General features: G+C 42.7%; 1 protein-coding gene across 6 annotated transcripts in view; it reads right to left on the reverse strand.

The window, feature by feature from the left end:
* AP2M1 (adaptor related protein complex 2 subunit mu 1) overlaps positions 1-19715 on the reverse strand; it is a 124650-nt gene that overhangs the window by 69126 nt on the left and 35809 nt on the right. For 3 of the 6 annotated variants that reach the window (XM_029615115.1, XM_029615111.1, XM_029615112.1), the window contains exons 3-5: positions 7015-7020; positions 5191-5456; positions 489-571 (exon numbers count right to left, since the gene is read on the reverse strand). In XM_029615115.1, the coding sequence (XP_029470975.1) occupies positions 489-571; positions 5191-5456; positions 7015-7020 (355 nt within the window). The remainder of the gene's footprint in view (positions 1-488; positions 572-5190; positions 5457-7014; positions 7021-19715) is intronic. The other 3 variants (XM_029615116.1, XM_029615113.1, XM_029615114.1) reach the window with 1 other exon arrangement.

Below are 19715 nucleotides of genomic sequence, written 5' to 3' on the forward strand. Positions count from 1 at the left end.
ACTTGGCACCGAAATCCAAGATCTGATATTGCAAGCCCACAGTCTACTCATGTCTGAAGTATTTGGTAGGAGAAATGGGAAATGCCTTCAGAAAACCAAAGCAAAATAGATCAACTGAAGCAGCTTCGGGTACTCCCAACTGCATACAAAGTAAAATTAAGCTTGCTAGTTCTTGAAAGAGCATGCAATTCAGATCTCATAAGACAGGGAACTTAACTTTTTCCCCACAAGGATGAATATGCAAAAAAGTATAAATACGTTTGGTAGGAAGAAGCGAGTCAATTTGCCATGGTGAGTTATCACTTAGTCCAGCTACAGAAGTTCCGATAAAAAGTTTCAAACTGTTTTGTTTATGGGGGGAGGGAGGAGTGTTCAAATTAATTCTTTACATCTTCTTACAATGATTTTTTTTTTTAAACTCTGGCACCTTGCTCCCCTCATGTTCTAGTTGGAAGCAAGGATGCACTGCACATCTCACTCATTTTTACCTGGCTCTTGATTCCCTGTTGAGTGATGAAGGTTTTCAGTGCTCCAGTCTCAGAGTTTTGAGGGTAACCAAAGTCCAGGATTTCTACAAGACAGACAAACATCTGAGGCAACAATGCTGGACACAAGCAAAAAACAGATTAAAAATGCTAGGGCTATTTAGTCTCCGTACCTACTACAAAAAACAAACCCAACAAAGTCTGCTCTACCCTCATATGCCTTCCTGAATGGAGAGATACTTTGCCCCTTACCAAGAAGCTGTTCCATGTGAAGAAATGGATCCCTCTTATTTCTAACCGCTTCTAGCTTTTATTCTTGAACCTCAGTAAAAATCCCCTCTGGCATTTTGTGCATTAAAATACCTCATATTTGAAATGGACTGCTACCCCACCCCAGAGCCAGATCCAGGTATGTATTTAGTGCCTCATCTCATAGGTCCTGAGAAGCACACATGGCTCCATTCTGAGCCTTCCTCTAGGCTGCCTCCAAGCTGTTCATGTCTCTGGAACTAAACACTCTCAGGTAAGGTCACAAGGAACTGCACAAAGACTAACTTTTGGTTGCTGCCGATGCCACACCCTGGCATCTCAGCACTCCCGACTCCCCCACTGTCTAGTTGCTCTGGGCAACACTGTTATCAGATCTTTGTTTGGTGACTGTACTATTTGGTCTTTGGCCCAAGTACAGGGCACCACATTTTCAAATTAAAGCTTGGCTGGCAATCACCAATTCCTCAATGTTTATAGGGAGCTTCAAACCTGCTTCAGATCTTGTCAAGAGAAAAAGGGGGAGGGGAGACAACCAAGAAGAGAACATCTCTTCCAAACCCCGTGAGGATACAAGTCTTGCTGCTTCCAATGATTTAGTCAGAATAAAGTATGATAACATCTCACAGAAATAGACATGCTGTTATCTCAGAGTACAAAACCTTGTAACTAATGCAGACAACATGTCCACATCTGAAGGCAAGAGGCATAGTATTAAAACTGTGTGTGAGCTGATGCAAAGCACAGCTAGGATCAGCACTCTCCCTCCCCTCAGGTCCTCACTCTAGAGAGATTCCTGGGCAATGCACACCAATCTTCCAACTATTTTACAGTTCAGCTGGCAAAGAAAAAAAAAATTGTTCTGCACATGGCAAGTGGTGTGCAAAGGGAGGGAAGGTGATAACCGAGAAGAGCCAGAACAAAACATGAGCAAGTGAACAAAAGAAAATGGATGTCCAAACACAGAAGAAGAATCTATCTGTGCAGCACTTTCTTTAGGTTTTGATTCTCTCATGAAGATGTAATAAAAATCAAACCTAAAAAAAATTACAGCAAAGTAGTGAACGGAGAGTCGGCAAGCGCTTATGTTTTTGCAGGGAAGTTGCATCTATTTGCAGATGGCTGTCCAGTACAAGAGAGAGAAAGCGGCACAATTTCATAAACTCCTCTGCTCCTTCCCAGCTATACCTACCTGTGCAGCCAGGGAACGTCCCATCCCTTCCAGCTGCAACATGGGCACCACATTTACCCCTCATGCCCAGCTATGTAAACACTGCACTTACCGGTGCATCTGCAGGACCTCCTTCCCAGCTCTTCAATGAAGGCCCAAATAATTTGATTGAAACTGGTCAAATTGTTGAATTACCAAAATGTTTACAAGAGTCTAAATAGGTTTCATATTTCGGCATTTAAGCTGGTATAGGCCAATTCAAATTTTTCATACAAATTGCTCTAAGTAATCAAGACCAACCTGAAAAAATGATTGAGAAAAATAATTCTCCGGGTTTAATCTATGAAAAGAATATATTATACAATATGTAAATCCTTGAAATATTTGTAGGATCGCCATTCATAGAGCCTATCAATACCATTCTATAAGCTGGAATCAAGATCTAGGCCCATAAAGTTTGACGCCTAGTAATCTATTGTACCTAATGTATTTAATGTATTTATCCTATGTATTAATTTTAATGTAATCATCTTATTTCTACCTTTTCATTTTTCCTCTCCCTCCCCATCCCTGTTTGCATTCCCTGCTCTATCTTTTCTTTGTTATAATCTCCTAATGACCTTTCTTAAGTTGAATATTAATTGTAAAGCACTGCCGCTAATTTCTATCTGTTCCAGCGCTGCTGCTAAAATTTTGTTGAATGTTAACCGACATGATGTTACTAAACGAATGGCGGTATATAAAGACCTCAAATAAATAAAATAATTTTTTTTTGGGGGGGGGGGGGGTTTAAAGTCTCATGAAAATACAGTGGACCCTTGAGTTACAACCGGCTTGACCTATGAACAACTTGGGTTACGACCAAGTTGTTCAATTTCGAGTTACAACCCGAATGCCGCTAGTGTGTTTTTTGTTTTGTTTATTCATCGATTGCTTGTAATTGGTCGGGTTTTTTGTTTTTTTTTTTACTGCCAATCATGTTTTTTGGTCTTGGTGGGCAGGACTTCTACAGTGATTGGCAACAGCAGCACCAGCCAGCCAATGAGGCCTGTCCATCTCAGGTGCACATGGGCAGACCCGGCACAGCACTCAGCTGGCAAGGTGCAGTATCAGGAGGGGAGGAATGAGTATGCTGGGAGGGGGAACTGCGTGTGGGGGCAGTGGTTTTTTTTGTTCTACACCATTTTTTATTTCTTCTCCCTGCAGAACATCACCTTTGTCTGTTGTTGGCAATAAGAACCCTGGTGCAGTTGTAAACAAAGACCCGAGATGCCATAGAAGCGTTTGTAAGCATCAAAGCAGTGATTAATTTTGCTAATTGCTATCAAGTAGCAGGGCCTAGTGAGCTTCAGACTCTCCCCAGGGAGAGAAAGGACACCAGAGAGCCAGATTCCAGGTGTTCTTATGGAAGGGGACTCTCCTTCCCAATAATAACCACCTTCCATTTCATCCTCCCCCCAAGCCAAAGATGTCAACTTGAATGGTCAGCACAGTATGAAATTGGTTCTTCTGCTAGACTAGGCACATTTTATAACTTGTTGGGTGCATACACTAGGAAAATTATTGGTGTTTCTGGTAATTACGCACATTAACAACCCTTTTTATTATGAAAATGTTAGGTAAGGGGGTGCTTTGGGAGGTTCGGAATGCATGATGGGTATTTCCATTATTTCTTATGGAAAAAGTAGTCTTGACTTAACCAGCTTGACTTACAAGCAGCCCTCTGGAATGAGTTGAGTTTGTAAGTCAAGGGTCCACTGTAAAACCTAGATCCCAATTACAGGTTTGTACTGCTAGGCTGTATGAGTGTGGCCCTACAAATATTGATACTTGAAGGATTTACATTCTTTTGATACATTAAAACCAGGGGAATTTGTGTCTCATTTTTTCCCATCCTAAATAAGCTTGGTAGCCTCAGCACAAACACTGATGGAAGCTTTATCTTAGTGATATTTATTCCAGGAACTCTCAAGTCAAAGATCACTGATAGAACTGAAAATCATCAATTTTATCTACATTTTGTTTTAGCCATGAATATCTATAATGAAAATCTATTCTGGATATGAACATATTCAGCAGGCAGCCCTGAGGAAGAAAGTGGGACCCTAAAAATCATTCCTGCACATTTACTTCTGTGCCATTATACCTCCTTTTCACACTCAGCTTTTTCATTCATGAACATTAAGTGGCCACTTTTATTAATGTTGTTAAAATTATAAACTGCCGAAGGAATCAAGCTGATCTGGAAGTAGTGTCTTCCCACCATTCAAACGTTTTTGCAAGAACTGTTTCCTCCTCCTCACTGGGCTTTCAGTTTAAACTGAATAGTCCTCTAGGGGAGGGCTACACCACCATATCATAACTCCCCTCCCAATGTAGCTCAGCTGTGGTGGTGAATAACTCCTGCCAAAATGCAGCATGCACCTTGTACTGGTGTGTCAACGTATCAGATGGCGGCAGAAAGACCAACCAGCTCATCTGGTCTAGCCAGTCATTCCTATGCATGTTGGAAATATATATCCCAGCTACATAATGGACTGCTTCTAATATTTCACTTTATGCAGAACCATTTGGATTCTCTTTTGAACACTACTTTCTTGGACAGAAGAGTGCAATATCTCCCCTTTAGTTCACACCCAGCACCCCTCCCATTTCAGACTACAAAACCAAACAGCCACCAGTACTAGTGTCTGCTGCCTGATCATCCAGCCCCCCTATCTTCTGTGCAAGTCTGCCAAACAGACCATGCAAGGTGAGTGCTTGCATTCCCACTAACACTTAACATTCAATACTGCCTACTTAACCATACTGAGTCTGCCAGAACAAAATGGCAGCGTCATTCAATTAAGGTACTTTAAACAGTAGGTTACACTTGTCACTCCTTTTTTTTCACAAATAGTATTCTGTGCTTAGCCAATAGCCTCCACTCGGGGCTGTAAATGCGACTTCCACAATATTCCCAGTCAGATAAGCCAGGCTCAGCACCATAAACACAAAATTGGTTTTATAATTACAGGTTATCTGCATAACCCAGACCCTGCACACTAGAAAAGCTTCAATGCCAAGGTTACAGTTGCAAGCCAGCTTGTCATTTTACTAACCTCACTACATATCCCATCATACTGGGAGCCAGTCTGGTTTCCAGATTCCCCCCCCCCCTTCTACAGATAGCAATTCCATTCTTCCTTACAATTAAGGGACTCCCCCATGCCTTACCACCCCTCAGTTTGTGAATTCAGGGAGAGGGAGGGGGGCCCATGTCCTCACCATCCAGAAGCTCATAGATAAGTACAAAGTTGTTTTTGATGTTCTCCTCACTGATCTTCCCGAAGTATGCAGTCATTACGTCACACATCTTGTACAGGAACTCAAAGACCATTGCAGCATTGACATTCTGTTTGGTGACAGCAGCTAGCCAAATGTTGGAACGCTTGACATGGAAGAAACTGGTACGTGCTATGTTGGTGACAGGAGAACGAACCTGTTGCCGGGCGTGGATGACATTGACACGGAAAGCGTCCACTGCATTCCGCCTACAGAAAGGTTTTATAGAAGTCATACAGGAGACAATATTAATACACCAATTGAAAATGAAAACCACACATACAAAACACAGCTACAAAAGATACCTTAACAGCCAAGGCACATCAACCATCCTCTGCTGCTAAACACTAGAGACTTCAAATAAGCTAGAAAATTCTGCAAACACTTGTGTAGTGAAAAGGTTTAGTGATATACAGTACTATCAAAGCAGATGGCAAGCTAGAGCAGAAAGAGAATCTAAGCCTATAAAGATGGCAATTTTTCTCTCCAGACCACCCATCTTGGCTGTAGTGAGACAAGAATTCTTCCTGCTGACTGCAGTCAACTCAAAATATTTCAGTGTCATTACCCCCCCCCCCCCCCCCCCCCCTCTCCTAAAACTATCACCTGCCAAAGAAGAGAACAAAACAATGAAAAAAAGTTCTTCTATTGAGGCAATACAGAACTGTGGTTGTCCTTACTACTAGGGAGTCCGATTTAACTAGAGCTCCTTGATTATAGTGGAGCATTGTGCCAGAATGTGGTTTTGGCACCGGCTACATAAAAAGATAACTGACATATTGGTACACACTTTGCTAATTATGCTGTTAAACCCCACACTGTATAGTCATTGTGACCCCTAAATTACTTTTCCAACACATTCACCACCAGTGCCTTAAGGCAGGTACTTACTAATACTCTCCCCTTCTCTTAATGACATCTACACTAGAGCCAGGAACAGACTGGGACATGTTAGCTCTGATGTTCCTTTCAAGTGCGTACAGAAGCTGACATTCAGCCCAAATAGAATGGAAGATTAGCCCCCTATGACAGAAAGCCTTCTGAACTACATAATCCTTAGATGCATAGTGAAAGCTGTATACTCTCCCCCACTCCCAACCCTGCAACACTTTCAGACCTCTTCTTCACATACTTTTATTTGTTTGTATGTTTTTATATACCGAAGTTTGGCGCAGGCCTTCACTTCAGTTTACATAAAAATCAAAACAATTTACATTAACAACTGTGGGAGCTGGCGCAGGCCTTCACTACGAAATACAAGTATAAAACTGTGGGAGGGTGGTATAACAAGAGTTTACATAGACAGTCTTATTTACATTAATAACGATGGGGGTATGGTTTAGTCATATCAGTTAATTTTAGTACTTAATTCTGATTGTCACAAAGACTGCAATTGGTCAGTGAGCATGGCAGTCTGTTTCTATTTTTCATTCCTTGGGCTTCTTTCACTGATAACCATGCGTCAATTAATCAGCACAGTAATGAGTTCAAGGGGGAACACACATTTCTTAAGACAGCAAACTTCGGCCACCATTGGCCAAAACATGCTATTTCCTTCAGTTTCTCTTGCTCTACTCCTGTAGAGCACAGAATCCCAAAATGTAGCTACTATACACTAACTTTACTGAAGACTGTCAAATAGTGTAAAACTCAAGCAACAACATCAATAGCAATACAACAGAATAAATATGTGAAAATAAGATGAGGCTTGTATAGTTAAGCAGTTTGCACAGTAGTGGACAATACGGTAGTTGCCATGCATCTTACCTATTGCTATCACAGCCAATGAGGAGATGAGATGGACAGAAATGGTGCCAGCGAGGAGGAAGAGGAGTGACAGCAACAAGAGAAAGGGTTAGAAAAACAAAACAAAAAAAAACCAGAGACCCCCCCTCCCAAAAAAAATCCCACAAAAATAAAACACAGAACACAATGATTGAACAGAAACCAGGAGAGGCCACATGAGTACAGCTTACATACATCCCCCACCCCAATAGGAAAATATGAGAGCAGTCACACAGCAAAGAATGATAGGCAAGCTCCCTAGACAGAATCCTCATGCAAGAAGCCAAGATTGCTGCATGCCAATCAATAGTTCACAACCCAAGTGCAAGGTTTAAAAAAAAAAAAAAAGTGCCATGTACAAGCCTTAGAGCATAAACAAGCTGGTGAGGGCAACACCTCCATCCATCAGTACATGAACTTTTCAAGCGCTATCAAACAACCCCTTAAAGATTGGGCACGTCCTAAACTCTCACCCCTCAACTGCCTTCAACTTTCTATTAAAGGTGAAACCTCAAAAGCAGTGGTCCCAAAACCTGTCCTGGAGGGCCACCAGCCAGTCGGGTTTTTGGGATATCCTCAATGAATATGCATGAGAGAAAATTTGCATGCACTGCCTCCATAACATGCAAATTCTCTCATGCATATTCATTGAGGATATCCCAAAAACCCAACTGGCTGGTGGCCCTCCAGGACATGTTTGGGGACCACTGCTCAAAAGCAAAAGATACCACAAAAGGCAATAGCTGGTTTAGACCCTTGATGGCATCCATTATCTATTTTATTCCTTTCTATAGACAAATGGATTTGATTTTGCAGAATCCTTAATCTTTTGCATTAAAGAGGAGAAACTTTTTTCTGTAACAGTTACACCAAACCTTTGGGTAACTGAGAAGGATCATTGAATGTGTGCGTCACTAAGTGACTATACTAATTTCTTATTTAGGAAGTCACCACTAGTTGCGGTTAGTATGCAGCATACCCCGTTTTAATGGAGTTAAAAAATCTAATCATTTTATAAATGCATGAAATAAAACATTTTATAGGTGATACCTTTTCATTGGCGGCTAAGTTTTGAAGAGCCATGCTGCTTTTATCAGGGCTACGCAGATTTTGCACTACAGCTTTAAAAACCACATCCCACTGTAACAAACCTAGAATTTGCTTTCCTATTCAGGCATCACAGATGTGATACAAATGGAAGATTGTCTTCTTCACTGGTGTGCTACATGAAGCCTATTTTGCCATCAGATAGTGACAGATTCCCTTCTATCACTGGCTACCTGGATTCAGCCATGAGACCTCTTAATCCACTGCCTGGCTAACTGATTTCGATACACTATTCACTATCCTGGCTCCCTAATCCTCCTAATAGACTCACTGCTACTATATGGTAATCCAAGATGACCAATTACAAACACCTATGTACTGCAATCTGTACACCTCTATATACCCTACCTTCATGTTTGTCACTATGCTACTCTAAACTGTGATGCAAACGTAATGAGTATTTGTTATAAATCTGATTATAATCCATCTAGTGACAAGCCTGGAGAAGGCAGAATACAAAGTTTATAAATAATTTCACAAAGTCCTTCTGCAGTTCCTCAATCTGCTGCTCATGAACTGTTTTTTTTCTTATTTCTGAGTATATTGTCTGACCTATTGTGAACATGTGTATAATTTGGGATTTACTGTGTGTATTGCTTATAATCACTGAGCTGCAGATCAGCAGACTTATTTTTTTCATTTATAAAAATTTAGAGTAGGACCAGCTGTTGCCTGCACATAAAGCTGTCCTCATGTGCCTCCATTTGCTTCCCACCCCCATCATGCAAGCAGAAGACTGACTCTCCTTAGACTGCCTGAGTGCAGCAGTCACCGATTTTGTCTCTTGTACTTTAAAGTCAGTAGTCTGTTTCTTCTGAGCATTTATGTGTTGGTAAGATATATTCTTTTATCAGTTGCAGAGTAGAACAACTTGTTTTTGGATTCAGAAAGGACAATTGCCTCTGGCACCAAAATGACCTTAGACAGTCATATTGACAAAGAATTAGGAGTTTGCAGAAGATGCAATGAATTCAGAATTCTGCAGCACAACCATTGTTAGATGTGTACCCTTGAGACTCACCCGATATGGTACAGTATTAAGAGTACATGTGATAGCTCAAAAGGCAAGAATCCCAGGTTCTAGAAAAACTTTTAAAAAATGGATAAAGGAAAATTGGTTCTTACCTGCTAATATTTGTTCCTGTAGTACCACAGATCAGTCCAGACACCTGGGTTCATCTCCCCCTATCAGCAGATGGAGACAGAAAAAAACACCTCACTGATACAGTGTCTGAGCAACCATGCCACCTGCAGCTCGTCAGTATGTATCTATATCAAAGCAGATAATAGCAAAAAAAATATGGAACTATTAAACAGCAATTAAGAACATGGAATGCAACACAGAACAATCTTACAGCTGAGCCGACGACTCTCCCGTTAATATATCTCCCTTCTAATTGGGCAGGCTCTGGACTGATCCGTGGTACTACAGGAACGAAAATTAGCAGGTTAAGAACCAATTTTCCTTTCCCTGTATGTACCCGGATCAGTCCAGACACCTGGGATGTACCAAAGCCCTTACCCAGGGTGGGACTTGGAGAGTCCTGCTTGCAAAATACTCTTGCCAAAGGAAGGGTTTGCCGGAGCCCCGACATCTAAGCCATAGTGCCTTGCAAAAGTATGCAGCGACTTCCAAGTTGCCGCTCTGCAAATTTCCTGTGGGGAAACAAAGTTGAGATTCCGCCCACGAGGCCGCTTGCGAACGTGTGGAGTGAGCACACAAGCCTTCCGGAACTGGACGACCCCATGTAATACATGTGGAAGAAATAGCCTCCTTCAACCATTGTGCAATAGAGGCTTTAGAAGCCTTGGAGCCTCTATTTAGGACCACTCCACAACACAAAGGTGATCAGACCTCCTAAAGTCATTGGTAATCTCAAGGTAACGAAATAAAGCTCTCTGAACATCTAGACATTTGAGCTCCCTCGCATTAGGATCAGATGCCAGTAAGTTAGGAAATGCCAGAAGTTCCTCTGACTGACATGGAACGCTGAAGCCACCTTTGGTAAAAAGGAAGGTACCCGTCTATAAAGAAACTCTGGATTCCGAAATCTGAAGGAAAGAATCTCAACAAGATAACGCCTGTAACTCAAATTCTTCTAGCCGAACAAATGGCGATGAGAAAAATTACCTTAAGTGTCAAATCCTTTAACATAGCCCTTCAGAGCAGCTCGAAGGGAGGTTCACACAGAGCTTTAAGAACTAGATTAAGGTTCCAGGACGGACAAGATTTCTGAACTGGAGGATGAAGATTCATACCGCTAAGAAAACGAACCATGTCTGGATGACACAAAATAGAGGAACCTTCTATTTTGCCTTGGAGAGAGCCCAGTGCTACCTGCACTTTAAGAGAACTGAGAGAAGTCCTTGGTAAAGCCATCCTGTAAGAAATATTATTGCAGGAATTAAGGCTCTAAGAGGGCAAATTCCCCTGACGGAACACCAGGACTCAAATCTTAAGAACATAAGAATATGCCATGCTGGGTCAGACCAAGGGTCCATCAAGCCCAGCATCCTGTTTCCAACAGTGGCCAATCCAGGCCATAAGAACCTGGCAAGTACCCAAAAACTAAGTCTATCCCATGCTACTGTTGCTAGTAATAGCACTGGATATTTTCTAAGTCAAATTAATTAACAGAAGGTAATGGACTTCTCCAAGAACTTATCCAATCCTTTTTTAAACACAGCTACACTAACTGCAACACATCCTCTGGCAACAAATTCCAGAGTTTGTGTTGAATGAAAAATAAGTTTCCCCAATCTTCCATACCCGAACATGAGAAGTTAGACTTCCTTCTAGACTGTAACAATGTGGTGACTACAGAGTCCAGGTAACCTTTCCTTTTCAAACGCCTCCTCTCAAAAGCTATGCCACTAGACAAAAGTGAGCAACCTGGTTAAAAAAATATAGGACCCTGTCGAAGACGACTTGTCAGATGGCCGAATCGAAGCGGGCCATCCACTGCCAGGTTGACCAGATCCACAAACCACAGACGCCAAGGCCACTCCGGAGCCACCAAAATCACCTCTCCACAATGCTTTTCTATGCGACGTAGAACCTTTCCCACGAGCAGCCAGGGAGGAAAAACATGGTAGAACCAGAGCGCCAACCCCTTCGGCGACTGAAAAATCGGAAGGCCTTGGCCTTCCAAGAGGTCGCCATAAGGTCGATGTGAGGTAGACCAACGATCTCGAATTAATTGCATGGCTGTCTGATAGTTTCCACTCATTTGGATCCAAGTGTGTGCGACACCTGAACATTCTCTGCTCCTGCGATGTGGGATGCTGCTAATCTCTAGATGTCATTCCGCCCAACCTCTGCACCTCTAGAGCCACTGCCTTGCTTTTGGTTCCACCCTGCCAATTTATATATGCTACTATTGTTGCATTGTCAGACAACTTGGATTCCGTAGTAATGGCAGAAACTCCTTCAAGGCCAAGCGAACCGCGCTGGTCTCTAGACTGTTGATAGACCATGCAGACTGTCTTGTGGACCAGGATCCCTGAACCGAAGGAGACTGAAGCTGCTCCCCATCCAGAGAGACTGGCATCGGTAGTAACCACCATCCAAATCAGGAACTTAAGAGGTCCACTCCCCGACAGATTGGAAGTCTGAAGCCACCATTTTATTTATTTATTTTATTTAACATTTTTCTATACCGACCTTCATGGTTAAATACCATATCAGGACGGATTGTCTCGGCAAACCCTTGATAGGTAAGCGGATATGATGTTCTTTCGATACTGGCTTCCAGTGGGACAAGAATACAGTCTTTAGTGATCTCATATGGGAAAATGCCCAGGGAACCAAGTCCAGCGTGGAGGCCATCGAGCCAAGTACCTGTAAGTAGTCCCAGACCTTGTGTACCAGCAACTGCAAAAACCAACGGATCTGGGTGTGACGTTTCAAAATTCAATCTTGAGAGAGAAAGACTGCCTATAAGAGTATCGAACAGAGCTCCTAAATACTCCAAAGTTTGTATTGGTGATAACTGACTTGTGATTCACTACCCCACCTAGGGTCTGTAGGACTTCAAGAACTCTATGAACTGACTTGTGGCATAGAGACTGACTTGGCTCTGATCAACCAATCATCCAAATATGGGTGAACTAGAACACCCTCCTGTCGAAGGAAAGCTGCCACCACCACCACCACATTGGTGAAAGTCCGCGGAGCTGTGGCGAGACCAAACTGAAGAGCCTGAAACTGAAAATGTTGACCTAGAATCATGACGTGGAGAAAGACAGAGTCCTGATGGATGGGAATATGTAGATAAGCCTCCATGAGATCCAAGGAAGCCAGGAATTCTCCTTTGCGTACAGCCGCTATGAATGACCTAAGGGTTTCCATACTGAAGCATGGCACCTTGAGTTCTGCATTAACCTTCTTTAAATCGAGTATCGGCCGAAATGAGCCCTCCTTTTTGGGGACCAGAAAATAAATGGAGTATCTCCCCTGACGGAGGTCTGCTCTGGGAACTGGTACTACCACACTTAACCAACATAATTGGTCTAGAGTCAGTTGTACCGCTGCCCGCTTGACCAGATAGTTGCATGGGGAAATTAGAAAAAAAAGTTTCCATACGGGACAAGTAAATTCTAAAACGTAACTGTTTACCATCACATTGAGAACCCACTGGTCCTGAGTGATCTTGGCCCACTCGTCGTAAGAGTGCAATAAGTGACCTCCTATAATAGGAACGACAGAGTGGACCAGCCTGTCATCATTGGGTAGAGACTTACCTCCTGTCGATCCCCTAAAGGATCTTCTGGCTCCACGCAAGAATTGTCCCAATGCTTGACCCCATGAAAAATATTGTCTCTGTGGTCCTGGCATACCACGGGTAGGCTGCAATCTTCTGTCAGACCGACAAAGAGACCTTGATTGAAAAAAATCTCTTACCCTTAGGTACCCTGAGGACTTTGTCTCCAAGAGACTGGATCAGCTGCTCTAGATACCCGCCAAACAAGAACTTACACCACTGCATCTACTTTCGGGAGAGAAAAAAACAATTCTAAATCCTGTTCTGGTAGAGGGTAAAGTTTCCCCATGGCTCTGCCACCCTTTAAACCAGAATCAGGAGTCCCCCATTCCTCTTCTACTAACTTCCTAACCGACTTGTGGTAAAGGAAAGAAGTTGGAGGATCTCGGATGGCACCTATTACCAGGTCCTCGCGAGGCATTTTAACCCCAAGAACCTGGTAAGCCAAGGGAAGCAAAACCTCCAGCTCTGCATTTTTAAAAAGGTGGACCACCTTAGGATCCTCTGCCTCATGAATAAAAAAAGAGACCAGGTCATCCCCTTGACCTGCATTATCGGTAGCCGGAATAACCGGAGCCACCAGGGGAGCTTGGCCAGACCCTGAACCAGTACCACCAGGAGCTATGATAGCATCCTCTGGATCAACCGCTCCAGCTGCATCACCCTGCAGGTGAAAAATCAAGCCCTGTGCTGAGGGAACCCTATTACTGGGCATAGGAGACCTCCTGGGGACCCCCCTTCCCCCCCCCCCCGAAGGACCCTCAGTGGGCTGGACTGATGGAATCTGCGGCTGTGTCAGGCCATATAGGCATCATGAAACAAAAAAAAACAGTCTGTGGAGAAAAGCCTCCCTGCACCAAAACCAGCATGGTCTAGTTGAAACAGGCAAACCAGAACTTCTCTCCTAGCCCTCCCTGCCCGTTCACCAACCTGGAACGGAGACAGAGTACCCTCCCCCACCCAACACGGAAACTGACGCATCAAAATCCAAAATGGCTGCTGTTCCTGCACCGGCCGGGTGAGGTATAAAAAGAAGTTGCAGCAGGTCCAAAAGACAATGATACCTGATGCTATTTAGCGTGAGAAGGAGCCACAGATGAACCCTTCCCACTGCCGGCACAGTTAGCGCATAACCCCGACCTATTAAGCCAGGAAGAATCAGAGCCGCATGAACGGCATGCCCTGCCGCAAGTCATAAGGTAATGATAAAATTAAAATCCTCTCTCTGAAGGTACTCGCCACGACAGAAGAAAATGTCCCCCAAACAGCCAGAGCCCCACAAAAAGCTCCTAAGGAGAGGCAGTCACTCGCCTGTAGAACAGTGCTCCAGTGCAAACAGGTTTTTGTTTTGTTTTTAAATTAGCTTTAGTTAAAAATTAACAACCTGCCCTGAAAAACAGGCAAAAATAGCCAAAACATTCTTGTACAAAAGTGTATTGTAAAGAGCCTGCAGCCTCCTCAGCGGCCTCGTGAAGGGAGGGATCTGGACAACCAGATTTACACCTCACGGGCACCCAGACCAAGCACACACAAGGGTACCAACACCCGGCTTGGCAGCCTCAACCGGACAGGGAAGAACCCTAAGGATTCTAAAAAAATAAATAAATAAAAGAAACCCCCGGGGAGGAAGGCTCAAAAGAAAAAACATTAGCTGAAAAAAAATTAGTCAACTGAGGAATTGCAGGATTAACAGCCTCTGCCACCTGCTGGAGACAGAGAAATACTGCCTAGATACGGTGTCAGTGAGGGTTTTTTTTTCTCTGTCTCCATCTCCTGATAGGGGGAGATGAACCCAGGTTCTGGACTGATCTGGGTACGTACAGGGAAGAGCAACTTACTTTTTTCTAGAAAAATACATAAGTCACTGTGGATTTAAGTAGTTGAAAAAGTTAAAAAAAAAGCTCACAGAAAAGATAAGTGACCATATCTGGAAAGCCTAAGAAGCTGGCAAAGTAGTCAAGAGAAGATGCAAAGAGAAGAAAAAAATTAGCAAAAAGTAAAATAGAGGCAGGAGGGACAAGACTTTAGAAGGAAGTGCAAAATGAACATCATAGGATTCTGGTGAAAGGGAGGAATACGTAGAGGCTAGTGAGAAGAAAGTGGAATTGCTCTTCGTGTTCCTGTTCAGTGTTAACTGAAGGTCAGGAGAGGAACCACTAAAAGACAGGAATGGAAGAGATAAACCTAGAAGTTTCCAGAAGACTTAGCTAGCTAAAATCAATATATAAAGCAATGGGGCCAGCTGGGATACATCCAATAGCACTGAGGAACTTTGAGAAGTTCCCAGCAGACCTTTCAATGCTTCTTTAGAGTTCTAGGAGGACTAGAAACAGGCAGACGTGGTTCCAATTCACAAAAGTGAAGAGGGGGCTAAGAACATGAAGCCAGTTAGTCCAACCTATGTGGTGAGTAAATTAATGGAATTATTACTAACAGAAGAAAGTGCAGTTATTGGAATCAAATGGATCACAAGATCTAAGTGAGTATGGTTTACCATAAGCTTTTTGTCTGAAAATATCTAATTAATTTATTTTAAGTTGAGTGACCAGAGCAATATATAGTGTACTTAATTTCAGTATGCCCTCTGACACAGACAACTTACAAGATCAGCATTTTCTTAGCATAAGCCAGATGTAGGCAACTCTGATTCTGGAAGGCCTCAAAGTAACTAACTGGATTAGAAACTAGTTGAGTGGGAAGCAACAGGTAGTGGTAAATGGAGTTCTGAGGACATTAGCAGCAGCATGCCACAGGGATCTGTCTTTGTACTGGTTGTTTTCAATATTTCTACATTATCAGAGAGTCGATGACCCTGTGCCTCCATGCTTGTTCACAAAGAACACGACCACTTGATTGTCCACTTGAATTAGAATGCTTTTCCTTGGAAAAGGTGCAAGAAAGTCAGTGTCCCAAATGCTCTCAAATCTAGTAGGTTAATCTGAAAATGCTTTATGAGACCAAATCCCTTAGGTTCAAAAAGTATGGTGCCCAACCTTTTGTAGTGTTCTATATAAATAAATATCTACATGTTAAAAAAAAAAAAAAAAAGACATACCAGTGAATTAACTATTTGTGTTTTATTGTACCCTACCCTGGAAGTAGGAAGGGCAGGTAATAAATGTTTTAAAATAAATCTGTTGCTGTTACTTGTGTGTGCAAACAGCTTGAAGCTTCTTGAATGCAAGGGTTTAGCCACCAGTGTAACTTCTGTTTCATGTTCCTTGAAACATATTCTGGTTGTCAAGGATTGAGTTAATGGGACCAACTAACAGCAGAGACCCCCACTGCAGAAGGCGAATGTGGTTAATGGAACTACACGAATAAATGCCATATGACCTAAGACAACCAGAACTGCTCTGCCTGTCGAGTATTGTGAATTCAATAGCTTGTAAACTAATGGTCTGCATGTTTGCCTGTTTAGACAAAAGAAAAGCTCTCACTTGCAGAGAATTTAGCCCTCCTCCAATAAAATATTAATTGCTGGGTTGGCACCAAATTCAACCTCTAAATTCACCAGCAAACCTAAGTTCTTTAGAAGCTGAATTAACATACCCTCCTGGGGAGTTGGCCATGACTAACCGATCTAGCTATGGGAAAATTTGGATTCCCTGACATATGTGCAATGCTACTACAGCCACACACTTGGCGAAGACCATTGGAACTGGTAACTGTCCGAAGTGGAGTACTTTGTACTGATAATGGGAAGAGACCACCCTGAAGCAAAGAATTCCAGGGGTGGGATGAATGTATCTTTTAGATCAAGCATGAACATCCTTTCATTCCCTTCTAGATGTAGGGAAGAATCGTGTTGAAGAAATTAGTTTTGAATTTCTTGGAGCAGACGCTTGCTCAGGTTTCTCAGTTCCAGAATGGGTCTCAATCCCCCAGATTTGAGGTGATGAGGAAGCATGAGTAGAAGCCCTGAGAATGCTGGAGTGCAGGACCAGCTCTATTGCCCTGTGCTGAAAAAGCAATGGCACTTCTAGACAGCTGTGTCAAGTGAGGCTGCTCCAGACTGAATGCCAAGCAATGAAGATAAGATGGTAGCTGGGAGAAATGCTAATATTATCCAGATACCATGATGTTGAGGAGCCAGTGGTCTTTGAGCCACTCCTCCCAAAAAGTCTGGATTCTCTCCCCCCCCACCCCCCGGGTATTGTGGTTGAGGGACTTGAGAGCAATCAAAATCTAGGTCCAGGCTTAAACTAAACTTACTGTGTTTTTCTTACACAGATAGTTTCATATTGTCAACAAGCGGGAGCTGGTATCTGAAACAAGAAAGGGGCGTTTCTGGAAGAATAGCATCTTATTAGCATAGGAGCTGTACCTTGAAGATAGTCCAGTCCCTCAACAGAACTTGAGCAGCTACATTTTGCTTTTTAATCTGTGCAACAGTTTCTCAATTAAGCCATGCACTATGCCTCCGAAGCAGTTGAGGTATGCGATATAGTATCAAAAGATTCATAGATGAATTCCTCAGCATCTTGAAACAGCTGTGGATAATTTCAGTCGTCAGTAGGTTGAAGAAAGACTATATACACAAAAGCTGAAATCCTTTCTAGTGTTCCACCACGAGGAATTGAGACGAAATCCATGCACTTAGCATGGAGTTCTGAAAGTCTTCCCAAAAATATCAAGCAACCTGGAATCCTTCCCTAGTAGTGTACTGGAATTAAATTCTTGCTTTTTTGGTTCTTTTCAGGGCAGATTAGGCAAAAGATTGATGAAGTAAAGGGAATCTAAATCTCAGGTATTTCTGCACTGTATTTGAAGTCCAATTTTCTTCACACTGAGGCACAGAAGATTGGTTTTTCCCCAGTGTCATCTGTAGCTGTTGGATACTGTAAACTGGGATAGCTGCTGGCGTGTCCAAAATTTGAAGGAGTCAAAGACCTCTGCACAAGATCTTTATCTTTGTGCAAGTTTATCCCAACCATTTTTCTTAACTTTTCCAAATATTTTGAGCAAAAAGGGTCTTCCAGAGGACAGGAAGGTTCTGGAGGCTGTTAGGTCAGACGGAATTCCCATTGATCCCTCTACCAAACTAAAGGGTGTTTGAACACTAATGATAAAGATTGTGACTTGGGATGGAGGGAAAGGGGCTCCCCTCTGAGGGGAAATAGACCTGGTACATATAGCTTGAATGGATAGGCTCTGCTGCAAGTGAATAAGGTAAAGAATCACCTTCAAGCAGTGTTCCAATGTGTATTCGCCCAGACTGGGGATACTGTGACTTCCTCCCGTGGGAACATGCTGGCAATACTGAAAAGGAAAGGATAGAAAGCACCTTCTCAGAGAAAAACAAAATTTCACAGCTCTATTTGGTTGAGTGGCTGACATCCTCTGACCTGGTATGGACAGTGGAATATCTGAGACTAGAATAGGCCCTTGCTCAAGTTGAAGGCCAATTAAGCGGTATCAGAAAACACATGGGATTTATCAGATGGGAGGTATCAGAACACACATACGCCTTCTGCTAACCCCCCTGGTTTAAGGGCTTCGGTGACTGGAGGGGGTTGAAGTAGTACGTCCCCCTCTGCTCCTGATCTTGGACTCACTACATAGAGCTGTGTCAGCAGTTTGACGTGGTGCAATTCTCAATGATCTGGGGCTCAAGAGTATGCCGTAGATTGTGTGTGTCAACGGTACAGAGGCTTTAAAAGCTTTGGCTGCACTTGAAATTTAGGTCTCATCCATGCACTGGAATAGATGAGACCTGGTGCTTTTTGATGCTGGTTGCTCCAGAGTGCCATCACTTTCTTTCATGACTAAACTACTTGACCCTAGTGTTTCAACCTGCCTTGCCAAAAGGAGTTTTTGGGAGGAGCTCCCGCTCAACTCTTTCCAGGGAGGCAGATAATGCAATATTGCAGGAGATAGAGACCAACTTTTAAAAGATTTATGCAGTTCTTCCATTTTATGAACTCTGGCATGTTATATTTGGGTGACATCCATCCACAATTATAGCAGTTGTCCAGGTCATGGTCCGGTCCCAGCTGAAAGTAGCAGAGTTTGCATCCATCTGTTTTGGACATTACTTTGCCACAAATACAGTTCTTGAATCCACTTACTGTGGCTTCCTTTTTGTTAGATATCTTCAGGCAACAAGTATTTTAAAACATTTTTGTGGTAGCAGTGAAAAGTGCTGTTAAGTCAGCAAACCAACTTTTGAAGAGAAACAATCTTAAGAATTTACAAAAAATAAAAAAAGATTGAGCACAGCACAGATATGTTCTCTAAGACAGAGGTGGTTCATGAGGCAAGGCCTGTATGGAATTTCCCACACATGCTCAGAGCTAAAAGCTCTACCAGCAAGGAGAGATGAGTTTGTTGCTGCTGGATGTAGTCACCCACATCATGGCTAGTTTTCTGCATTACTTGTCAACAGACAATTTCACCTTCACATGCAACACTATGTAGAAAATTTGGCAACTGAATAACCTAAAATATATCTACTGCTATTTCAGGAAGCAAACATTCTCTTTTTTGGAGAAGCAAATTTACCATTGCCAGAGAAGAACTCTGCACCCTCAAAAAATAAAGTATCACAGGTAAAATGTAGTTTATATGGTAGACACTATGGCAACTGCTCAATGAAATCCTAAGAAAAATCTGGGTACATACATATGACCAATGCAGCACTAAAACTTCCTGCACTCAGAGACCTTTGTACAGCCAAAGATCAAAAAAGGTTTCATGAATAAAAGGCAGTGTGCTACTAGCAGCAGCCAAGAGATAAGGGTTGGAAAAGTGCTCTAGTCCATTTACTTCACAATATTCTGAATTTATATATTGTTCAACCTAAATCTGAAC

This window comes from Rhinatrema bivittatum, chromosome 9 (genome assembly GCF_901001135.1).
Source record: "Rhinatrema bivittatum chromosome 9, aRhiBiv1.1, whole genome shotgun sequence".
Classification (NCBI taxonomy): domain Eukaryota; kingdom Metazoa; phylum Chordata; class Amphibia; order Gymnophiona; family Rhinatrematidae; genus Rhinatrema; species Rhinatrema bivittatum.